The 22375-nt window shown below is 43.7% G+C and overlaps 1 protein-coding gene across 1 annotated transcript; it reads right to left on the bottom strand.

Moving 5' to 3' along the window:
- Nucleotides 1-5409: 5409 nt before the first annotated feature.
- LOC309561828 (vomeronasal type-2 receptor 26-like) lies at nt 5410-21639 on the bottom strand (the record flags this gene model as incomplete). The annotated part of the gene is made up of 4 exons (XM_082265885.1): nt 5410-6317; nt 15206-15329; nt 20587-20696; nt 21441-21639. The coding sequence occupies 4 exons, from the start codon at nt 21637-21639 to the stop codon at nt 5410-5412; spliced, it is 1341 nt and encodes a 446-aa protein (XP_082122011.1).
- Between the last annotated feature and the right edge of the window lie 736 nt (nt 21640-22375).

Here is a 22375-nt window from a genome sequence, read left to right as displayed (position 1 = left end):
TTATAGTGATTTTTTCTTGTATTTAGTCTGACATTTAACCTGGGACTTCAGGCGATAGGCTAAACCCCGAAGCGCGGCTGGTGGACTGTGCGGGCTACACAGGTGCTGCAATGCAGGATATCATTGCTGTTTGCTGTTGTGACGGTACTCACCGTCACTGGGAGTGAAAGACAGATACCTAATGGAAAGAGAAATTATTTGGATTACTCAAATGGGACAGTAATATTTGTCAACAATATATCTCAAAGAATATTTGAAGACTCTGGGACTCTAGGCCTAGATACCTATTGCCAATAAGGCTTCACACAGTCAGACTCCTTCCACACATTGTAATTATGCTGATTTGCTCACCTATTGTTTACGGGGGGCTCTCAGTGATTACACTTATGATAATGTGTATTGTATTGCAGGAGCTCAAGGACGGAAAGTCTGCAAGTTAATTGGCTCAGGTTGATTGAATCACTGTCATCTGTTAGTTGCTAAGTTGAAATGGTATACTGTTTGTGTTGGTTTTTCCTTAGATATGTTAATTATAATTATGTTTACAATTTTATCTGCATAGGATAATGTAATCAGGTAACCCCTGACCTGATGGGGTAATTTGATCAGGAGGGGAATGGGCTCATGTGTGTATAAATTGAGTGTGAAACTGTTCAATAAAGGAGAAGGTTCCAAAACTTGTACAGGCTAAGTTGTCGGCTAGCTTTGTATGAGGGCGGCTGAGAAAATCTGATATCTATGTTCAAGACTGGGAGGGAGCCGTATACTGACAGAAGTCCACAAGACAGGGTGGGTTGTGGTTCCATTACAGCGGTCTACTTAAATGTAAGGTACTACATTTTTATCTTAATAAATGAAAAAAATGACTACACTATACGTCGTTCCTTGCTTGTGTCTTATCTATGACCGGAGCTTCCAGGACCTTTATCCATCTGGAATTTACCGCAGGACTGTCAGAATCTTCACTTTATGCTGTTTCCTTACAGCAGTAAGGTAAGGGTGTAGTACACCCAGAAGAGGGATTTAATCCTCTGCTCCTTACCACTTGGTGTTGGAGTTCACTCAATATTGGCACATCATCCACAAAGTGTTTATCATCACTCAAGTTTTTTTACACTTTTTATATTGATGGACTCTTTTTAAGACCATTTTCACTATATATATTTATTCATTTAATCTACAAGAATTGGATATAATGCACTGGCCACGTTTATCACGCTAATGTACTATGGTTTTATGTTTAATATTCAATATTGTTTGGAGTCACATATAGGGATGATCGAACTTTTGAAAAGTTCGGTTCGACCAGAACACCCGAACTTCCCGAAATCAATGGGACCCGAAATTCGGTAATCAAAAAACACAATTTTGAATCCCTAAAACCCAATAAATGCCCCTAAAAAGTGCCTAGGGTTCTGGGTCATGCCCCAGGGACTATTAATCACACAAAAAAAAAAGTTCTTAAAAATTGTCGCTTTTGATAGAGAGCCAATTATTGAAAAAATTATTGAAAAAAAAAAAAAAAGAGATTTCTTTGGATTTAGTGTCTGGGGGGGGGGGGTGTCTAAAAAGTGTACCTGTGAAGTTTCAGCTCTGTAGCATGTCCAGAACCAGAAAAAAAAGGTTGTCTCTATTAGAATTGCAGTAGAGCAGGGATAGGGCTCCGCTACTTTCACACCTGGCCGTTTTTGTTGCAGGCATTTATTGGGCTTTTTTGTGGACATCTTTGGAGGCAGGCATGACATCTGAACTTCTGTGTAGGGGTATATATACACACACACATATACAGTGGGTACGGAAAGTATTCAGACCCCCTTAAATTTTTCACTCTTTGTTATATTGCAGCCATTTGCTAAAATCATTTAAGTTCATTCTTCTTCCTCATGAATGTACACATAGCACCCCATACTGACAGAAAAACACAGAATTGTTGACATTGTTGCAGATTTATTAAAAAAGAAAAACTGAAATATCACATGGTCCTAAGTATTCAGACCCTTTGCTGTGACACTCATATATTTAACTTAGGTGCTTTCATTTCTTCTGATCATCCTTGAGATGGTTCTACACCTTCATTTGAGTCCAGCTGTGTTTGATTATACTGATTGGACTTGATTAGGAAAGCCACACACCTGTCTATATAAGACCTTCCAGATCACAATGCATGTCAGAGCAAATGAGAATCATGAGGTCAAAGGAACTGCCTGAAGAGCTCAGAGACAGAATTGTGGCAAGGCACAGATCTGGCCAAGGTTACAAAAAGATTTCTGCTGCACTTAAGGTTCCTAAGAGCACAGTGGCATCCATAATCCTCAAATGGAAGACGTTTGGGACGACCAGAACCCTTCCTAGAGCTGGCCGTCCGGCCAAACTGAGCTATCGGGGGAGAAGAGCCTTGGTGAGAGAGGTAAAGAAGAACCCAAAGATCACTGTGGCTGAGCTCCAGAGATGCAGTCAGGAGATGGGAGAAAGTTGTAGAAAGTCAACCATCACTGCAGCCCTCCACCAGTCGGGGCTTTATGGCAGAGTGGCCCGACGGAAGCCTCTCCTCAGTGTAAGACACATGAAAGCCCGCATGGAGTTTGCTAAAAAACACCTGAAGGACTCCCAAGATGGTGAGAAATAAGATTCTCTGGTCTGATGAGACCAAAATAGAACTTTTTGGCCTAAATTCTAAGCGGTATGTGTGGAGAAAACCAGGCACTGCTCATCACCTGTCCAATACAGTCCCAACATTGAAGCATGGTGGTGGCAGCATCATGCTGTGGGGGTGTTTTTCAGCTGCAGGGACAGGACGACTGGTTGCAATCGAGGGAAAGATGAATGCGGCCAAGTACAGGGATATCCTGGACAAAAACCTTCTCCAGAGTGCTCTGGACCTCAGACTGGGCCGAAGGTTTACCTTCCAACAAGACAATGACCCTAAGCACACAGCTAAAATAACGAAGGAGTGGCTTCACAACAACCCTGTGACTGTTCTTGAATGGCCCAGCCAGAGCCCTGACTTAAACCTAATTGAGCATCTCTGGAGAGACCTAAAAATGGCTGTCCACCAACGTTTACCATCCAACCTGACAGAACTGGAGAGGATCTGCAAGGAGGAATGGCAGAGGATCCCCAAATCCAGGTGTGAAAGACTTGTTGCATCTTTCCCAAAAAGACTCCTGGCTGTATTAGATCAAAAGGGGGCTTCTACTGAATACTGAGCAAAGGGTCTGAATACTTAGGACCATGTGATATTTCAGTTTTTCTTTTTTAATAAATCTGCAACAATGTCAACAATTCTGTGTTTTTCTGTCAGTATGGGATGCTATGTGTACATTCATGAGGAAGAAGAATGAACCTAAATGATTTTAGCAAATGGCTGCAATATAACAAAGAGTGAAAAATTTAAGGGGGTCTGAATACTTTCCGTACCCACTGTATGTATATATACACATACACACATATAGGTGTGAAAGTAGCGGAACCCTATGCCTGCACTAATGAAATTATTTGCAAGGATGTGGATCCGCTCCTATCACACCTATATGTGTGTATGTGTATATATACATATATGTGTGTGTGTATATATACCCCTATACAGAAGTTCAGATGTTATGCTTGCCTCCAAAGACGTCCAAAAAATGCCAAAAAAAAAACGCCTGCAACAAAAACGGCCAGGTGTGAAAGTAGCGGAGCCCTATCCCTGCTCTACTGCAATTCTAATACAAATGATCTTTTTTCTATGGTGGTCACCCTGACATGGAAGAGTTTGGTCACCCTGCCATAGCAGTCAGAGTCAGTTCACCCTACACGACACTACAGTCACCCTGACACTTAACACTTTCCCTACAGAAACTAGATTATTAAATCTAACTACAGTGGAAAATAGTACCCTAACTACACTAGATATCCCTTTCCTCACACTAATAATTGCTAAATGACACTTTTGCAGCAGGAGTAACAGAACTGCTTCCACTCTCTTCCACAGCCCTGTATTACAGTGCTAGAGATTTGGCGGGGCTATCTTATATACTGAGGGGCGTATTCACTACTGATTGGCCTTTGGACCCCCTAGTCACTCCAATCACATTCCTAGCATTCTCCTGCCCCCTCAATTGGCTTTTACTGATGGTTCTCGTCCAATCACGGGCTTTTAAAGCCCAGTTCCTGTCCCATTGCATTTTGGTCAGTTCTGGTTGCCGAATTCCGAACTTTTTCCGCAACCGACCCGAACCGTTCGATCATCCCTAGTCACATATACTAATGCAGGATTTGTGTGACATTCTTGAATATTTTTTTTTTTTTTTTTTTACTGTATTGGAATATTTGTATTTTTATCTACTAGCACTTTTTGGAGTCACATTTATTTTCACTGAGTCTGTGTGATACTTTATGAATATTTGTTTGTCTATTGCATTTGGTATATTTATATTTATTAGAACATTTTATTTATTTATTTTTTCATCCAATTACTAGAACACTGGCACTTTATTAGACACATTTTTTTTTCCACTTTAGATCAGCGGAGCCTCGCTCTGTATTACTCACATATAAAAGCCCTGATGATGTCAGGTATGACGAAACGCATTGGTTCTAGCTATGCACACATGCTACTACACATGTGCATTCAATGTTGGCCATCCTTATTACTGGATAGACAGATGCATATATGACATGCTTCTCCCAAGGCTTTTATATGTGAATGTTACTCTTATTTGCACGGCGAGTGCATGCAGGGATCTGTTAGTTCCAGGAGCCACTGAGAGCAAAGCTGTCTCTTGTATGTATAGAAGACTTCTGTGTTTACAAGTGACAGTGAGAAGCTGAAGCGGAAAGTGAGAGCCAGAGGTGGTGAAATGGAGTTCTGCCACATTCTGGCTGCAAAACTGGGTGTAAAGGCCGCATGACAAGAACCGGTGGGCTGGATTCAGCCACGGGTCTTATATTTGATATATTTGCTGTAGAGGGATGGGTGAAGCTGTTTCTGGTACTACTGGTACTGGATTGCACTTGTACTGGATTGAACTTATACTGGCTGGTTATCTTGCAGCTTTCCTTTTTTCACACTCCAATCTGTGTAAGAGGGCAAAGTGGGAGCAAGCTGCTAAGTGCTGGTGTTGGTTACATGGTGTGATGCTTTGAGTAATCACACATTTTTTTGGTGATCGGCACCGTCCAATGGACAGTGCAGTCACAGTACTTTGCTTGTGCACGCTGGGGGGCATGTAAGAGCAAGAAAAAAAAACAAAGCTCTAAAATAGCATCCCGTCCTATAACATCCACCGCCCATCCACGTATGTACAATAGGCAGACAGAAGGCAGTTAATATACACAAAAATCATAATGATAATGATGATTGTAGCAATATGCCTGAACTTGTTTAATCTGGTCTACAGCATTATACATTGAATCAATGAGTTACATTTACAGCATTCTTTTCCCCAGCATTGTTCCTCTTGTGTTCAGTTTAGGTTTTAAAAGTAAAATGTAGAGTTTTGGAGAAAACATACACAATAATATTCCAGCACTGGAGGTCAGTATGGCGAATATCTCCACAGCCACCATGTATTTCCCTCTGGTGCTCAGATAGGCCGGGATCATGGCAATCCAGACACTGCAGAACACCAGCATGCTGAAGGTGATGTACTTGGCCTCATTAAAACTGTCCGGTAATGTCCTCACCATGAAAGCCAGAACAAAACTCACAGCTGCCAGAAACCCCATATAACCCAACATGGAGTAGAACCCGATAACTGACCCTTCATTACACTGAATGAGGATCTTCCCAGGATAGGAGTCCATGTCATACTCCTGAAATGGTGGAGAGATGGACAACCAGAGAATGCAATTCATAACCTGAATGGATGAGCAGAATAACATGACTGTATTGGGAAGTTTGACTCCCACCCATTTTCTACAAGAGCTTCCAGGTCTGGTGGCTCTAAAAGCAATGAAGACCATGATGGTTTTGGCTAGGATAGAAGATGCTGAGATGGTGAAGGGAACTCCAAAGGAGACTTGTTGCAGCATACAGGTAATATCCACAGGACGGCCAAGGAAGAGGAATACAGACAGGAAACTCAGTATGAGGGAGAAGAGCAGAATGAAGCTGAGGTTCCGGTTATTGGCTCTGACTATGGGAGTGCTCCGAAACCATAAAAATAATCCAAGTATAAGGAGAGATGTTGTAGCAAACATGACTGAAGATACAGAAAAAAATAAAACTAGAATATCCTCCTCGTATGATAAATACTCATTGACCTTGTCAATACAAACATTTTTAGCTTTGTTAGGCCATTCATTTTCAGGACACTTCTTGCAGATTTTACAGTCTGTAGAGTAAGAATAAGTGAAAATAACATTAGGCACGGTACACCGAGAATGCAACTATATAAAACAGTATTGAATATTATTTTACAGTATTTTTTACTAATGTACCTTAAAGTTTTTTTGGAGACACAATGTAATATTAACCACTTCTGGACCAGAAGATTTCCCCCATTAATGACCAGGCCATTTTTTTGAGATACAGCACTGCGTTACTTTAACTGACAATTGCACATTCATCCAATGCTGTACCTAAATAAATTTCTTTTTTGCGCTATAAACAAAAAAAGAAATAATTCTGGAAAAAAAAAAAAAAAATATATTTTTAACTTTCTGATATATAACATTCCCAATAAAAAACAATTAAACAATTAAAATTTTTCATCATTTTAGGCCAATTTGTATTCTGAGTGATATAGAGAGCCTGCCTATTGCACGCTCCCACCAGAGCTTGTTACATAAATATAATATAGGTCAGTGATGGCGAACCTATGGCACGCAGGGCCCTCTCTGTGGGCACGCCAGCTATACTGGGAAGCTGCCGCCGCTGATGCCTCGGTTCTCTAATCCTCCCTCCCCCCGCACGGCAGCGGCACTGTGACAAGGGGGGAAGTGAGCGTGGACTGTCAGTGTATTTCCCACTCACCCTCCTTCTGTCAAGCAGCGCTGGACAGGGACAGAACGGCGCTTGCAGAGATCACCGCCCTCTCTGGTGAGGGTTTTGTATCAGGGGGATGTGAGTTGGACTAGGTTTTATTTATTTATTTATTTATTTGTCTTAAAATTAAAAAATATTTTTTTCTGTCTTTCCCTTTTCTTTTTGCATCCATATTCATGCACTCACATACCAGCATCTAAGACTGTACTAATTATATGTAATTGTCATTTTTGTTATGTTGTTTAGGATTTTTGTATATCCTTGTCTGTAACTGCATTTGCCTTCTTGTTGATGTCCACTGGGCAGGGGAGGGCTTTGACGACATGGTTGATGCTTTATTTCCTGCCGGCGCAGGTGGGGGTCACACTATCCCTGGCTCCTGAGGTGGTTATTCCCACCCCCTTTTGGCTGACTGGACCAGGTTCCTATTTCTGTTTTTTGCCCTTGGCGCTGGTGGCTCCTTGATGCCTGGTGCCGCCCCATAGACGGTGGGTGGGGCACATTGGAGGGCTCTGCGCCCTGCCAGCAGCCCCTCCCCACTTCCTCACAGGCCTCCAAATGAAAATAAGTACCAATTCCACAAGGTTAAAAAACATAGCTACCAAGAATCCTCTATGGTTAAGGCTGAATGTCCAATAGAAGGAAAATGTTTATATTATCATACAAAGGAATCACACGGTGCAGGATCCATGCTGACAGCAAGCTGGCCGAGGATGGCTCATGGTCTATTGGTACTTATTTTCATTTGTGGGCCTGTGAGCTCCTTCTCCCTGCACGTACGCTGTGTACATTTTTGAATATACCAGTATAGGCTCTATGGCATGGCCGATGAATTTTAGTTTGATGTTTTTATTGAGGTGAATATTGTGTATATATATATATATATATATATAGTGTATATATATATATATATATATATATTAGGGATCGACTGATTATTGGCAAAGCCAATATATCGAGGACCGATATGCACTTTCCCTGAATCGGCCCCAGGGGTTACCGATATTAACGATATTTCATAAAGTGCTTGTACCGGAGTGATGCCTCACCCCGGTACCAGCGTCCATAGTCGATAGTCGGCTGTCTTGTAATGACAACTGATGGAGCTGAGAAGCTGTTTGGCTGTCATTACAAGGAGCGGGAGGGGATACCCCCCCTCCCGCCGCCTTCCACGGCTCGCCAGGGTCTCCCGTCCCACCGGGAGACCTGGGCAACAAGCCTGCATGGCCACCGAAGACCTGATCAAAGCAGCATTCTGATTGGGTCTCCATGCAAAAGCCCGGAAGTGACATCACTTCTGGGTACTGGCACACAGATTTAAAAAAAATGACAGCATTCAAAACAGCCAAACTTGGTGTTTTGAATGCTTTTAAGTGCAGAGGAGGGGTTTGGGGTCTTTTCGACCCCAGTACCTGTAGAGTAAAAAAAAGAGTAAAAAAAGAAAAAAAAAAGTAAATGTACGAAAATATCTGCTCATTTTGGCCGATACCGATACACAATGACCAAAATATCGGTATCAGTATTGGCAATGAAAAAACGATATTGGTTGATCACTAAATGTGTATATATATATATATATATATATATATATATATATATATACTTTGAGAAAACCTGCTACATATCTGGATCCTGAAGAAGCCCAAAATATGGGTGAAACGCGTCAATCCATCGCATTATAGGATGTGTTGCAATACACCTTTTAGATACTGTATTTTCATATGATGTTTTTAATATCTTGCATTTAATAAAATTGATATCTTTATAATTTGTATTTTATCCAATTGGTATTCTTGGGCACATTTAAATCACCATCCTCCTAGTCCACAGGGTCCACCTGCGAGACTTGGTTTACTTTTGCCATTTAATCCATAGGGGATTGTGCCGGTACTTCTCTTGGACAGATCCAAGATCTTGGACAGACTCTCCTCTCAATTCCCATTACTTTTTATTAAATACACTTCAACTTTTCTTTTGCCTGTTAAAATCCCACCTAGAGGGTCCTTTTCCTCTTTTTTATAGTTATTAGGGATGTGGGCATCCCCACAACCCCCCCCCCTTTTTTTTTTACAATTTCCTCGTATTCACAAGAAATGAGATCGGCTGTCAGTACATTAGGATTGATCAATTTTCAAATCCAGTGTACAGTATATACCATAGATTGTAGACTCTAAAACTTTCACACAGACTAAGTAATATACACTGATTTGGTTTATTATTACCAAAGAGATGTAGCAGAATACATTTTGGCCTAAATTTATGAAGAAAGATTATTTATTGGAAAATGTTATAACAAAAACTAAGAAAAACATATATATATATATATATATATATATATATATATATATATATATATATATATTTTTTTTTTTTTTTTTTCAAAATTGTTGGGAAGTTTTGTTTATATAACAAATATTAATAATAATAATAATAATAATAATAATAATAATAATAAAAAAAGTGGTGATAAAATATCATCAAAATAAAGATCTATTTGTGTGAAAAACGGAAAATTCCTATCATACTTACCGTAATTTTCCTTTCCTGGTGGTCTCCGTGGCAGCCTACTTGTGGGTTAACCCCGCCTCCTCTCCAATGGTATAGGACCCCCCTCTATAAATTTCAGCTTGCAGGCACAGCCAGTGTTCCATATCTTAGCCGAATCCAAGACCAGAGGGTGGGAACTCCGGCTGCCATGGAGACCACCAGGAAAGGAAAATTACGGTAAGTATGATAGGAATTTTCCGTTTTCCTGGCAGTCTACATGGCAGCCTACGTGTGGGAAATAACTAGCCCAAACCACACGGGTGGGAATGTTTCAAATCAAATTTTACTTCAAATTATTAGCAGACAAAACAGTCAAGCCAAAATTAACTGAAGATAAGGAGGCTGGCTCCACACAATAATGTGTCATAAACGTATTTACAGAAGACCAGGAAGCTGCTCTGCAGACTACTTCTGGTGCAACATGATGTGAAGCCGCCCAGGACGTTGAGATGCTTCTCGTCGAGTGGGCTGTCACCGCCTCCGGAGGAGCCAAACCCTCTACACAGTAAGCTTGCTGAATGGCAGACACAATCCAGGCTGCAATGGACCTTGACGAGGCCCGTTTCCCTCTATTCTTGCCTGAGAAAAGGACGAAGAGATTATCCGATTGTCTGAAAGAAGACGTTGACTGGAGATATTCCATAAGAGTTTTCCCTACATCCAAGGGATGAGGTTCATTATCCTCTGAAGAACGAAAGGTAGGAAGTACAATCTCCTGGTTCTCATGAAAAACCGATGATACCTTCGGATTGGAATTGAGCATCAGAATTAGGACTACTCGGTCCGGGAAGAACGTGAGAAAAGGTTCTTTATGACCAAGAGAACTGATCTCAGAAACTCTTTTAGCTGAAGTGATTGCTACTAAAAAGGCTGTTTTAATGGTAAGATCTCTAATGGAGTCCGACAAACTAGATCTTGAAAGGACGTTAAGGACAAGGGGAAGGTCCCATTTTGGGAACCTTGGCTTCCTCTGAGTCTGACTGCACCTTTGAAGAATTGTTGTATGAGTATATGCTTGGCCCAGGAGAACCCTGAGAACACCGATAAGGCTGATATTTGCACCCTGAGAGTCCTAACTGATAGGGACTTATCCAGACCTGCTTGAAGGAACTTCAGGACTTCTTGAACTCCGAAATTCAGGGAAGGATTTCCCTCCGGGTACGTGAATTCCAAGAATCTAGACCAGACTCTACAGTAAACTCTGTTCGTGCTAGGTCTCCTGGAGTTCATTAAGGTAGGGATTGCCCCAGGAGGGCATCCGAGTGACTCCAACCTCTCCCTCTCAAGAACCAGACCGTTAACCTGAGCAAGGCGGGGCAGGGGTGTAATGTTGTTCCCTGCGAGAGAAGGTCTAGTTTGATGGGCAGGGGAATCGGGCTCCGATAGCTGAGTTGCAGGAGAAGTGGGAACCAGGGCCTGTTCGGCCAGTGAGGGGCTACCATGACGATCTCCACATCTTCTGCTTGGAGTCTCTGAAGAAATCTGAGGATGATGTGAAATGGGGGAAAAGCATATGCCCTGCTGAATTCCCATCTGTCGGTCAGAGCATCCGTTCCGCATGCTTGGTGACACTTGCTGCGTGTGAAGTACCGGACTAGCTTGTGGTTGCATGGAGATGCAAACAGGTCTACTTCTGGTGAGACCCCTAGGGACAGAATCCACTTGAATGAGTCTATGTGGAGAGACCACTCGTTGTGATTCAACTGAACTCTGGAAAGGAAATCTGCCTGAACATTCTGTGGCCCCGGAATGTAGGCCACCGAGATGTTGGACAGATGGGCTTGGGCCCATGCCATGATTGGGTCTACTTCCTGAAGAAGGGAGAGACTCCTGGTACCGCCCTGTCTTTTCACATAAGCCACTGCCGTGGTGTTGTCCATTCGAAGAAGTACAGATTTGCCTTCTATTAGATGATGGAAAGCTTGAAGAGCTAGAAAAGCCGCACGAAGCTCCAGGACGTTGGAAACCAGGGAGTGGGCTTGCGGAGGCCATTTCCCTTGAGCCACCTCTGTCATGCAATGGGCTCCCCAGCCAGAGTTGCTGGCGTCGGTTGTAATGATGACCCATGTGATGGGAACTAGAGAATGGCAATTGAGCAGGTTCTTGCGTTGGAGCCACCATAATAAGCTGCTCCTCATGCTGTGGGAAATAAAGATACGCTGATCGTGATCTTCCGGATTCCACTGCCGAAGGAAGCCCCTCTGAAAGGGCCGCATTTGCCACAGTGCCCACTTGACCATAGGGGCCGTCGAGACCATTGTGCCGATGATCTTGAGACACTGGGATGCCGTCAGAAAAGAGGATGAGAGGGCTGGAAGGATCCTCTCCCGAACCACCGGGATTTTCTCTAGAGGCAGAGAAAGTGTATTCTGAACGGTGTTGAATTGAGCCCCTAGATAGACCAAATGTTGAGAGGGCTCCAGTTGACTTTTTTGAAGATTCAACAACCACCCGAACTCCATGAGAGTTGTAGTGACCAGGTCCCTGTGGGACAAAAGTTGATCCCGGTCTTGTGACAACAGTAGAAGATCGTCTAAGTAGTGATGTAGACGTACACCATTTGTTCTGATTAGAGCTACTACAGCTAGAAGGACCTTGGAAAACACCCTTGGGGATGTGGACAGGCCAAAAGGAAGGCAGATGAACTGGAAGTGTTGATGTTCTACCGCGAAACGAAGGTACTTGTGGAAGTTTACTGCTATAGGCACATGGAAATACGCGTCTTTGAGATCTATTGACACTAGCCAGTCTCCTGGAAGTACTGCTTTCTGGATAGTAGATAAGGTCTCCATTTTGAACTTTTCGTTCTTGATGAACCTGTTGAGATAGGTGAGATCTATCACAGGGGGCCAGGATCCATTCTTCTTCTGTACTAGAAAGAGGGGCGAATATACGCCTTGGAATCTTTCCTGCCCGGGCACCGGAATTATTGCGCCCTGAGCTACCAAAGTGCTTACATAGTCGAGCAAAACATTTCTTTTCTCGTCCTGAGAAGGCAAGCGAGTGGGAATAAATCTGGACACGGGATCTGTTGAGAAAGTCCATGTGTGTCCTGTGGACACTGTCCTGATGGTCCAGAAGTCTGAGATTGAGGCCGCCCAGACACGCTGAAAGCGGAGCAGGCGTGCCCCCACCTGGCATGTCTGAACGGGCCCAATCTCAAAAGGACTTTGAGGTTTCTTGACCGGAAGGTGCTGAGCCTCTGACCGGCTTACGAGAGGATGCTTGGCTGATCTTCCAATTTCTCCTGTAATCTCGCCCAGGCCTATATGAGCGGGCATCCTTTGATCGCTCTGCAAACTGCTTTCTTGGTTGCTGCTTCTTAGGGCCAAAGAGGCGCCTATCTTGGGGAAGGAGACCTGACTTTCCACCCATCACTTTAGTAATTGCATTATCCAATTTGTTTCCAAATAAAGAGGAACCTTCAAAAGGGATTTTGCACCAAGCCTGTTTAGAGGCTGGGTCTGCCAGCCAGGGACGCAACCACAGGGCCCATTTGGCTGTGACAGAAGCCAACATGGATCTGGATAAGAGACGTAACACATCAATGGATGCTTCTCCAAGAAACACAGAAGCTAACTTCAGTTCCTGAACAGAAGAGTTCTCTACTGCATCTTCAGACACACTTCTTAATTTTAGTTCAACATCAGAAACCCAGGTTTCCATGGCCTTAGACATGGCTGCTAGTGCTAGCACAGGTTTACAAGCCGCACCGGCTGTGACATAAATTCTTTTTAAATCCAAGTCCATCTTCCTATCCAGAGGGTCTTTAAAGGACACCGCATTATCCAGCGGGAGTGTAACGTGTTTTGCCAGTCTGGAAACTGCAGCATCAACCAGAGGAGCAGATTCCAGGTGACTGACTTCTTCCGATCTAAAAGGATACATCTTAGACAGTTTGGAGGATAAGGAGGTCTTGCTATCCCCTTTACTCCACTCTTCTAGGATGACATCCTTCAATTCTGACAGGAGCGGAAAGTTTAGCCGCTCTTTCCCCAAATGTTTGAAAAACCTTCTCTGTTTTACTTGTGGGGTACTGGGATCTTCCCATTTCAGAGCCTCTTTGACTGCTCTTATGAGAGGTGCAACAAGGGCAAAATCAAAACCCCCAACTGCACCATCCTCTTCTTCCGAATCGCTCTCTGAGGATTTCCCAGAAGTGAAGCTTGGCTGAGAGGGACCTTGCTCTTCAGGAGCATCAGCAGGAGAGCTGGGAGTAGCAGACCCAGGTGTGGGACTAGCATTCCACTCTTTCATGGATTGCTGGACAATCCGTTTCACCAGGGATTCCAATCTCTGATCTTCAGACTCTCTTTCACCAGCTGCACGAGCGAAACAGGGCTCGCAAAGGGACTTGTCCTCCGGGACATGCGCCCCACAACCCCAACAGGCTCTCTGGGCCGTATGGCTACTGTGGCGGTGTGTGCGGTGTCTGGAGGAGGAATGTGAGCGTCTCCTCTCATGTCTGCTCCCTGATGGAGACTCACGGCGTCTTGACCTTGAAGATGATTCTCTTCGTGGCCTGACAGGGTCTCTTTCTTGACCAGACCTGGAGGAGCTGGGAGAAAGAGAAATCCAGGGAGAGACAGGATTTAGCCATGAATCATGAGCCAGCATCCCTCCCTTCATATCCCTCTAAATGTACCAGCACTCACCTGTTGTGAGAGGGCTGGCCACAAGAGGGCGGTGAAGCAGGATCCATGTTTCAGGCAAAACCACAAGCTCACTAGGAAGTAGAGCATACAGGGATCACTACAAAGCAATAAGGAACATTCAGGTGTTGTCCTAATATGCATCCAACCGCTCTCCCCCCCCCCCCTGCATACCACAAAAAGGTATGCAGCATCCGGTCCCCACATACCTGGTAAACAAACGGACAAGGTACCGGGAAGACGTCGCTATGCCCACAGTGCATTCCCAAATGCTCTGGAGCTGACAGGCGTTAAAATTTGCGTGCCAGGATGACGTCAGCGACGGCCGGCCGTGATTGCAAGTGCGCATGCGCGGACCAGGCCTCGCTTCCGATCTCGGCGAAGTGCGCATGTGCAGGCAGCGAGCGGAGCTCCATTACCATACAGCGCATGCGTCCGCTGGACTGAGCGGAGGGGAAGCAGGAAGGAGATGGCTGGAACGCATGGAGCGTTCCAGCCGCCATTGGGCCCCCAGGGATAGCAAAGAAAGATAGTTTGGAGACAAACAAACATAACAAAAACACTGCCATGGAGGAGACAAATCTTCAGACCCTGTCAGGATATCCGTCGGCCATCCGAAGAACCGCACAGTTATCAGCCAAAGGGGATTTTGAAATGTCACTCACCCGCCCGTGGCTGGGCCCTGGACATAGACACCGACTTTTCATTCTGAGGTAAGCCGACCAAATTCCAACAGGAAATAATCCAAATAGTTGGTCCTTGGAGGAGGACAAAAAAGGAACACTGGCTGTACCTGCAAGCTGAAATTTATAGAGGGGGGTCCTATACCATTGGAGAGGAGGCGGGGTTAACCCACACGTAGGCTGCCATGGAGACTGCCAGGAAAAATAATATAAATGAGATTTGGGTAGAGCGTTGCATGACCGAATAATTATCAGGTAAACAAGAGCAATGCTGAATAACAAAAAACACCATGAATGGTCATGAAGATCAGGAACCTTCCAGAGGGAAAGTAGTTAAGAAATATAAAGCTTACCAAATTGGTTTGATATTTCTCCTTCTGAACATGGAGCACAATTATAACAACATGGGTGATATCCTTCTCTTACAGATTTTCTGAACCCTGGAAGACATTCCTCGGAGCATCGACCCCTTGGGACCTAAGATAATATGGAAAGATATGAACTATTCAAGAGCAAAACTACAGATATAATAATAGTGTAATATTACATTTTTGTTCTTGGGTTTAGAAATTGTTTAACCACTTCAGTTCTGGAAGATTTACCTCCTTCATAACCAGGCCATTTTCTGCGATGAGGCACTGCGTTACTTTACCTGACAATTGCGCGGTCGTGCGACACTGTACTTAAATAAAATCAATGTTCTTTTTTTCCTCACAAATAGAGTTTTCTTTTGGTGGTATCTGCGATCTTTTATTTTTTTCTGTATAAAAATGTTTTTTACTTTCTGCTACAAAACACATCCAATAAAAAAAAAGTAAAAAATAAAATGTCTTCATCATTTCAGGCCAATATGTATTCTTCGACATGTTTTTGGTAAAAAAAAAAAAAAAAACTCAATAAGCGTATACTGATTGGTTTGTGCAAAAGTTATCACATCTAAAAAATATGGGATATTTTTTATAGAATTCTTATTTATTTATATAAACAGGTGATATTGATGGTGTAATAAATGTCAAAAGAGTCTAAAATAAAGTCCATAAGTGTCCAAATAAAGGGTGAAAAGAAGAGACTCCCAAAAAGGTAGTAAAAAAACAAGGTGGTAAGAAAATCATAAAAATTTCTTCATAAACACCGCTGTGCATATATCCCACCACCGGCTAGTTGGTCTCTCACCTCGGCCACAGACCCATAAAGGGTCAAAGATCGCATATATCAGCTGTAGCAGCCTGGGGATTATCCTCTCCTAGCTCTCTCGGACAGCCCAACATAGATCACTCAGGTGGGGATAGATGAACTCCAATCAAACTCAGAAATCGGTGTATATATAAAACAAAGGGGACATATATAGTGCTCTCCGTCTGAATACCAATGTCTTTATTAGATATAGTAAAAGGTACTCACATTTAGCAGCACTCAGCAGTGCACGCAATGCAGACAGATACACATGCAGCTGGGACATAGGGAAAGTACAACGTCAGGTACGCAGGCTCCGCCCCCTATACGCATTACGTCAGAGCTAACCAATAGCCTTCGACTTCTTCAGTAGACCCCACCACCCGGAATCTAGCCGGTGGTGGGATATATGCACAGCGGTGTTTATAAAGAAATTATTATGATTTTCTTACCACCTTGTTTTTTTACTACCTTGTTGGAAGTTTCTTCTTTTCACCTTTATTTGGACACTTATGGACTTTATTTTAGACTCTTTTTGATATTTATTACACCATCAATATCACCTGTTTATATATTGATTAAGTATTTCTGGCGCAGCACTTTTATAGGTATTTGCATATTAATTTGTGAGGTGTTACACAATTTGTGTTTGCAGCCGGATTATTGCACTGATATTTGTATACTTATTTGCACCAGTATTCATTTGCTGTTTCAATTGTTTATACCATCTTTGGTTTTTTCACTAGTTGGTTGCGCTGATAATTTATTGATTCTTATTTATTTATGTTTACTAGTAATGGCGGCAAACTGCGACATTGCGGCGGGCAAATCAGACACTAAGTTTCACTTTTGACACTTTTTTGAGGACCAGTGACACTAATACAGTGATCAGTGCTAAATAAATATGCACTGTCACTGTACTAATACCCTGGCTGGGAAGGGGTTAACATCAGGGGCAATCAACGGGTTAAATGTGTTCTTAGGGAGTGCTTGCTAACTGTGTGGGAGGTGCTTTAACTGTGGGAGTACAGAGATCCGTGTTCCTGCTTAGCAGAAACACAGGTTCTCTATCTTCCCTACTAACAGAACGGCGATCTGCCTTGTTTACATAGGCAGACCACCATTCTGCCTCTCTCAGGAGCGATCTGGGGGTCCTGCCGGTCCTGCTGATTGGCTCCTGCTGTGTTCAATCATGGCAAGAGTGAGTCAGCGGCGCTCCAGACACAGAAGTGCAGAATCACTTACCTGTATGTGATTCTGCGCAGAGGAGCCACTGACCCGCAGTAAGCAAGGGGTTAGTGATCTCTGCTATGATATTGTCCAGTAAAAGTCCTTCATGCAATATAAAAATTACTCTCTCTGTGACAGAAGGCTGGCCAATCCCAGAGCTGACCTGTATTGCATTCATTCACAGAATAATGCTTTGTAGCCAATGTGGCCATTTGAAAACTTTAGGCACGGTTGTTACGTTGCTCTTAGGACATCTCTACAGATCTTTTACGGACTTCTTGTGTTCTTGCTTTGAACTTTGCAGCAAATTTCCTTCATCTGTACCATTTAGTTATAATTTTGTGGTTCTTTTTCTATTTATGTATCTTTACACTTCTTTATCGAAAATCCTCTCCAGCATCTTTTGATCGTGGCTTGAGTCACATGAACAGAACCTTCTTTAGTAGAATAGACTCTACCAGACATCGATTGATCTTTTTAACCACTTAAGCCCCGGATGATTTGGCTGCTCAATGACCAGGCCCTATTCTACGATTTTGCGTGACTTTAACAGACAATTGTGCGGTTGTGCGACGCTGTACCCAAATTAAATTGACGTCCTTTTTTTCCCACAAACAGAGCTTTCTTTTGGTGGTATTTGATCACCTGTGCGATTTTTATTTTTTGCGCTATAAACAAAAAAAGAGCGACAATTTTGAAAAAATAATATTTTTCACATTTTTTTACATGAAATTCTCAAAAAAAAAAAGTAAAAAATCAAAATTGTTTAACAGTTTAGGCCAATTTGTTTTCTGCTACATATTTTTGGTAAACAAAAATTGCAATAAGCGTATTTTGATTGGTTTGCGCAAAAGTTATCGTGTTTATTAACTACGAGAAAGATTTATTTAATTTTTATTGTTTTTTTTTACTAGTGATGGCGGCGATCTACGATTTTTTGCAGGATTGCGAAATTTCGGCAGACAGATCAGACCCCTAACTGACATTTTAGACACTTTTGGGGGTACCAGTGACATTACTACAGTAATCAGTGCTATAAATATGCACTATTACTGTAAAAATGACACTGGCAGGGAAGGGGTTAACTTTATTGGTGATCAAGGGTTAAGTGTGTCCCTAGGGGTGTGATTCTAACTGTTAGGGGGTGTGGCTAGTGAAGTAACCACAGAGACATGTGATCCTACATAGCAGGATCACATAGCCTCTGTGATTACTTCACTGAGAATGACAGACAGCTGTGTTTACATCATCTGTCTGTCTTTCTCCCTCTCCTGCGGGAGATCGCGAGTGGCGGGCGGCCATCGGAGCCGCCGGTCACATGCGCTGGCTCCCCACGTCTCGTGGGTCGAGCGACATAGGGCTACGTCGCTTTGCCTGTAATCGGCAGAGTGCCGCAGTAAATCTACGCGAGGCAAGGCTAAAGTGGTTAATAGGGCAGCACACCATTAACCACTTTACAACCATCCACCGCAGTTATACTGTGGCAGGCAGCCGCTTTTGCGCGAACCGTCATAGCTATACGTCGGTCGCACGCAGGCAGCTAGGGGCGAGTGCATCCGATTGACTCCTGACACCCGCGATCATTCCCTGCTGAGAGAGAAGAACGGTCAGCTGTTGTACACAATAGCGATTTGTGGGAAAATTCGTCATCAGATACGGAAAGTGAGGACAGCGACGATTCTGATGTCTCTTTCTGGCACATCGCTCCGTTGGAAATTCTGAAGAATCATTTGATATACTTCCCAAATTCCACAAGCGATGTGCCAGAAAGAGACATCAGAATCGTCGCTGTCGTCACTTTCCGTACCTGATGACGAATTTTACCACGAATAGCTATCGCTCAGTTCTTCAAGTAACTCTGTTTCGCTGTCGCTGTTTTCCAGTTCGTCTAAAAGTGCCTTTGCACAAAAAAAACGCTTTTTGGACGCCATGGTCGTTCTCTATTTTCCAGGCACAAAGAACTGGAAAAGCACAGGCAGGGCACTGGAAAAGTCACCAGGTGAAATCCTGTGGTGAAATGGGATGATACAGTGTAATCCGATCACAGCTTTGTATCATCTCATTTGGTGTATTTACACTTTTGAATTTGCTGCCGGTTCCACCCCCTGCGTCACAATCCTCACAGGGAAGGGAACCAGAAGGCAAGTGCTGGCATTGGCCATGAACAGAGCGGAGAGAGACTGTGAGGAGGATGGGGATGATAGCGAGGGATCACAGGGAAGGTGAGTAATGTTCTGGGGTAATCCCGAATGTGGCTCGGGGTTACCGCTTTTGGTACTGAACTGAATGTTAACCCCAGAGCCGCACTCGGGAATACTGCCAGGGGGGTTAACCTATTCATGACCATGCTATATTACTACAACATGTCACACATTGCCTGGAGGGCGTCTATTGTTGCCCTCCCATGATCACGCTTTGTGGTTCTTTACCATGTGATCAGCTGTGTCCAATCACAGGTGATCACAGTGTAAACAGGATTTGTCTGTTATTAGCATTCCTCTCCTCACACTGACAGTGTGTGAGGAGAGCTGATAATTGGCAAATCCACACAGGGGACAGCTACACTGATAATCAGGGCACTATTCATCGATGTCTTGAGATTAATAGTGCAGCCACAACAGTGCCAATCAGTGCTGCCAATCAGTGCCCACCAGTGCTGCTAATCAGTGCCAATCTGAGGCCACCAGTGCTGCCAATCAGTGACCATCAGTGCTGCCTGTTAGTACCTATCAATGGTGCCTAACAGTGCCACCTATCATCGCCACATATCAGTGCAGCCTCATCAGTGCAGCCTAACAGTGCCCATCAGTGCAGCCTCATCATTGCCACCTATCAGTACACATCAGTGCAGCCTCATCAGTGCAGCCTAACAGTGCCCATCAGTGCAGCCTCATCAGCGCACATCAGTAAAGGGGAAAAATTACTTATTTACAAAATTTTGCAACAGAAATTTAAAAAACTAATTTTTTTTTTCAAAATTTTCAGTCTTTTTTCAATTGTTTAGCACAAAAATAAAAATAAAAATAAAAAACAGGGGTGATTAAATACTACCAAAATAAAAAACTATCTCTGTTTAAATAAATGTCAAAATTTAGTTTGGGTACAGCATTGCATGACCGCACAATTGTGAGACAACCCTGAAAGCTGAAAATTTGCCTGGTCAGGAAGAGGGCGAAAGTGCCCAGTAGGCAAGTGAGTAATCTAATCACCATGGAATTAGTCAGGGCAGATGTTGGCCTTCCAAGAACAGGATGGGAGGAGGGGGTTGGGTTTTGTCTGGAGATGGGCTTAATGCTTTTTGTTCTGTATCAGCTTTATCAGAGTAACTCACCTTGTCCCCTTTCCATGATATTAGCTCTGATTCCAGTGCAAGTTGCTGATCCTCTGGTAGGGACCCATCAAAGTGGCCCACATACATCCAATAGATGCCTCTTCTACATTCTGTTTGTATTATACAATTTGCAATTTCCAGTGGGAAGGGCAGCTCTCCTTTATTATTAAAAAACCTTACCCTGCCATTCTGATCCTTGTACTGGACTTCTTTTACATAGCGGGACAGCTTGGAAAAATTAAGAGATGATCATAGGTAACAAGCATATGGAACATTTAATAACTTTTATTATAGATTGCTGGCTCAGCCTCATCTTGAATATGCGGTTCAGTTTTGGTCACCAATCCTTAAGGAAAGATGTTGATGAATTAAAAAGAGTTCAGCTAAGGTCAACAAAATGAAAAAGGAGGGGGGCGTTCCCAAAAGCTGAACTGTATGGATATGTGAGCCCATGGCTTTGTCCGAACCCATAGTATTATCGCTCCTAAAGCGGTTCTTCATAAGCTCAGGTTGGCCCCATCTGTTAAATCGGAGGGGACCCCCCGCACCTTCTCCTCTAACCCCTCAGAGCCTCCATTCTTTCTTCCATCCCTCAGCATCGGAGCTGTCCTGCAACAGTGCAGCCAAGATGGTGCTAGACTTCTCCAGACCAGCATCCAAAGGAGCAGTGCTTCACGTGCTGGATGGTGCATACAAGCCATCTATTCCGACTGCTCTGGATCAGCAATCCCAAAGTGTAGTTCCATGTTCTGTGAGTATAAGACTTCAAATGACAAGCTGCTGTGCTAGGCCTGCAGTGTCTCTCTGTACCCCGATGCACTGTAGTCACTCTGTGATATCTCGTGCCATCTTACCTCTCTCCCCCACCACACCATTCAGGGCAAAATCACCCCTGAGAGAAGGGGGCCCTCTACCTTTTGCTGCTTTGAGACCAGACTCCTTAGTCTCTAGTACTTCTAAGCCATAGCAAATTACCAGATCCCGGGATCCCAGCCTCACCATGGAGAAGGTCGGGGATGTCTCTATCCTGTTGGCCTCTTGCTTCACGGCCATCAAAGTGTTCATACCATGCCTGAGATTCAGTTCTGGCCTCACTCTCCCCCTCTCACTCTCAGGCCTGGTATGAACACTTCCTCTGCCTATGCTACTGCTGGTTTGCCTTATAGAGAGGCCCGGAGTAAAGGAAAGAAGAGACATGGACGGAGGCCCGGCATGACAGGGGTTAAAAGGGTTTGGGACAAGGAGGAGTTTTCAGCCCAGTATAATAGAAAATATAAGTGGTGGGACTTTTAATTGGTGTTTTGGACAGGAAGGGGTGGAGCTACAAGGAGAGGTCAAGCTAGGGGCCTCAGGAAGTCTTCAGTTGGAGGAAAGCTGCATTGGAGAATATTTCCCACCCTCCCTCCCATTTTCTTGTATTTTCTTGTTTTTTTCTGACTTTTGGTTGTGCGGTCACCCACCCTTGTTTTTGGTTTTTGTTTTAACAGAGGCTTTCTTCTTTTGGGTGGTTCTTTGTCATGGCAGCAAGCGGGGTACAAGGTCCTGGTAGGTTAGTATGGTGCAAACTTATACTTGGTAGGGACCTGTCTGAGGTACGGCTCCCTGATGGTGTAAACTTATACTTGGTAGGGACCCGTCTGAGGTACGGCTCCCAGTAGTTGGTATGTTGGTACCTGCGACTGGTTGTCTCCGAGCCGGTGTTGTGGTGGCTGGAGGCCTAATTAAGTCCGACGTAGGTACCTCCTTCTTTGATGCCTACCGGGACCTTGAGGCTCCACTAAAAAACTGG

This window comes from Pelophylax lessonae (genome assembly GCF_965119305.1).
Source record: "Pelophylax lessonae genome assembly, chromosome: 1".
Taxonomy (NCBI): domain Eukaryota; kingdom Metazoa; phylum Chordata; class Amphibia; order Anura; family Ranidae; genus Pelophylax; species Pelophylax lessonae.
Note: the sequence above shows the minus strand (reverse complement) of the source record. Positions and strands in the feature narration are given on the sequence as shown.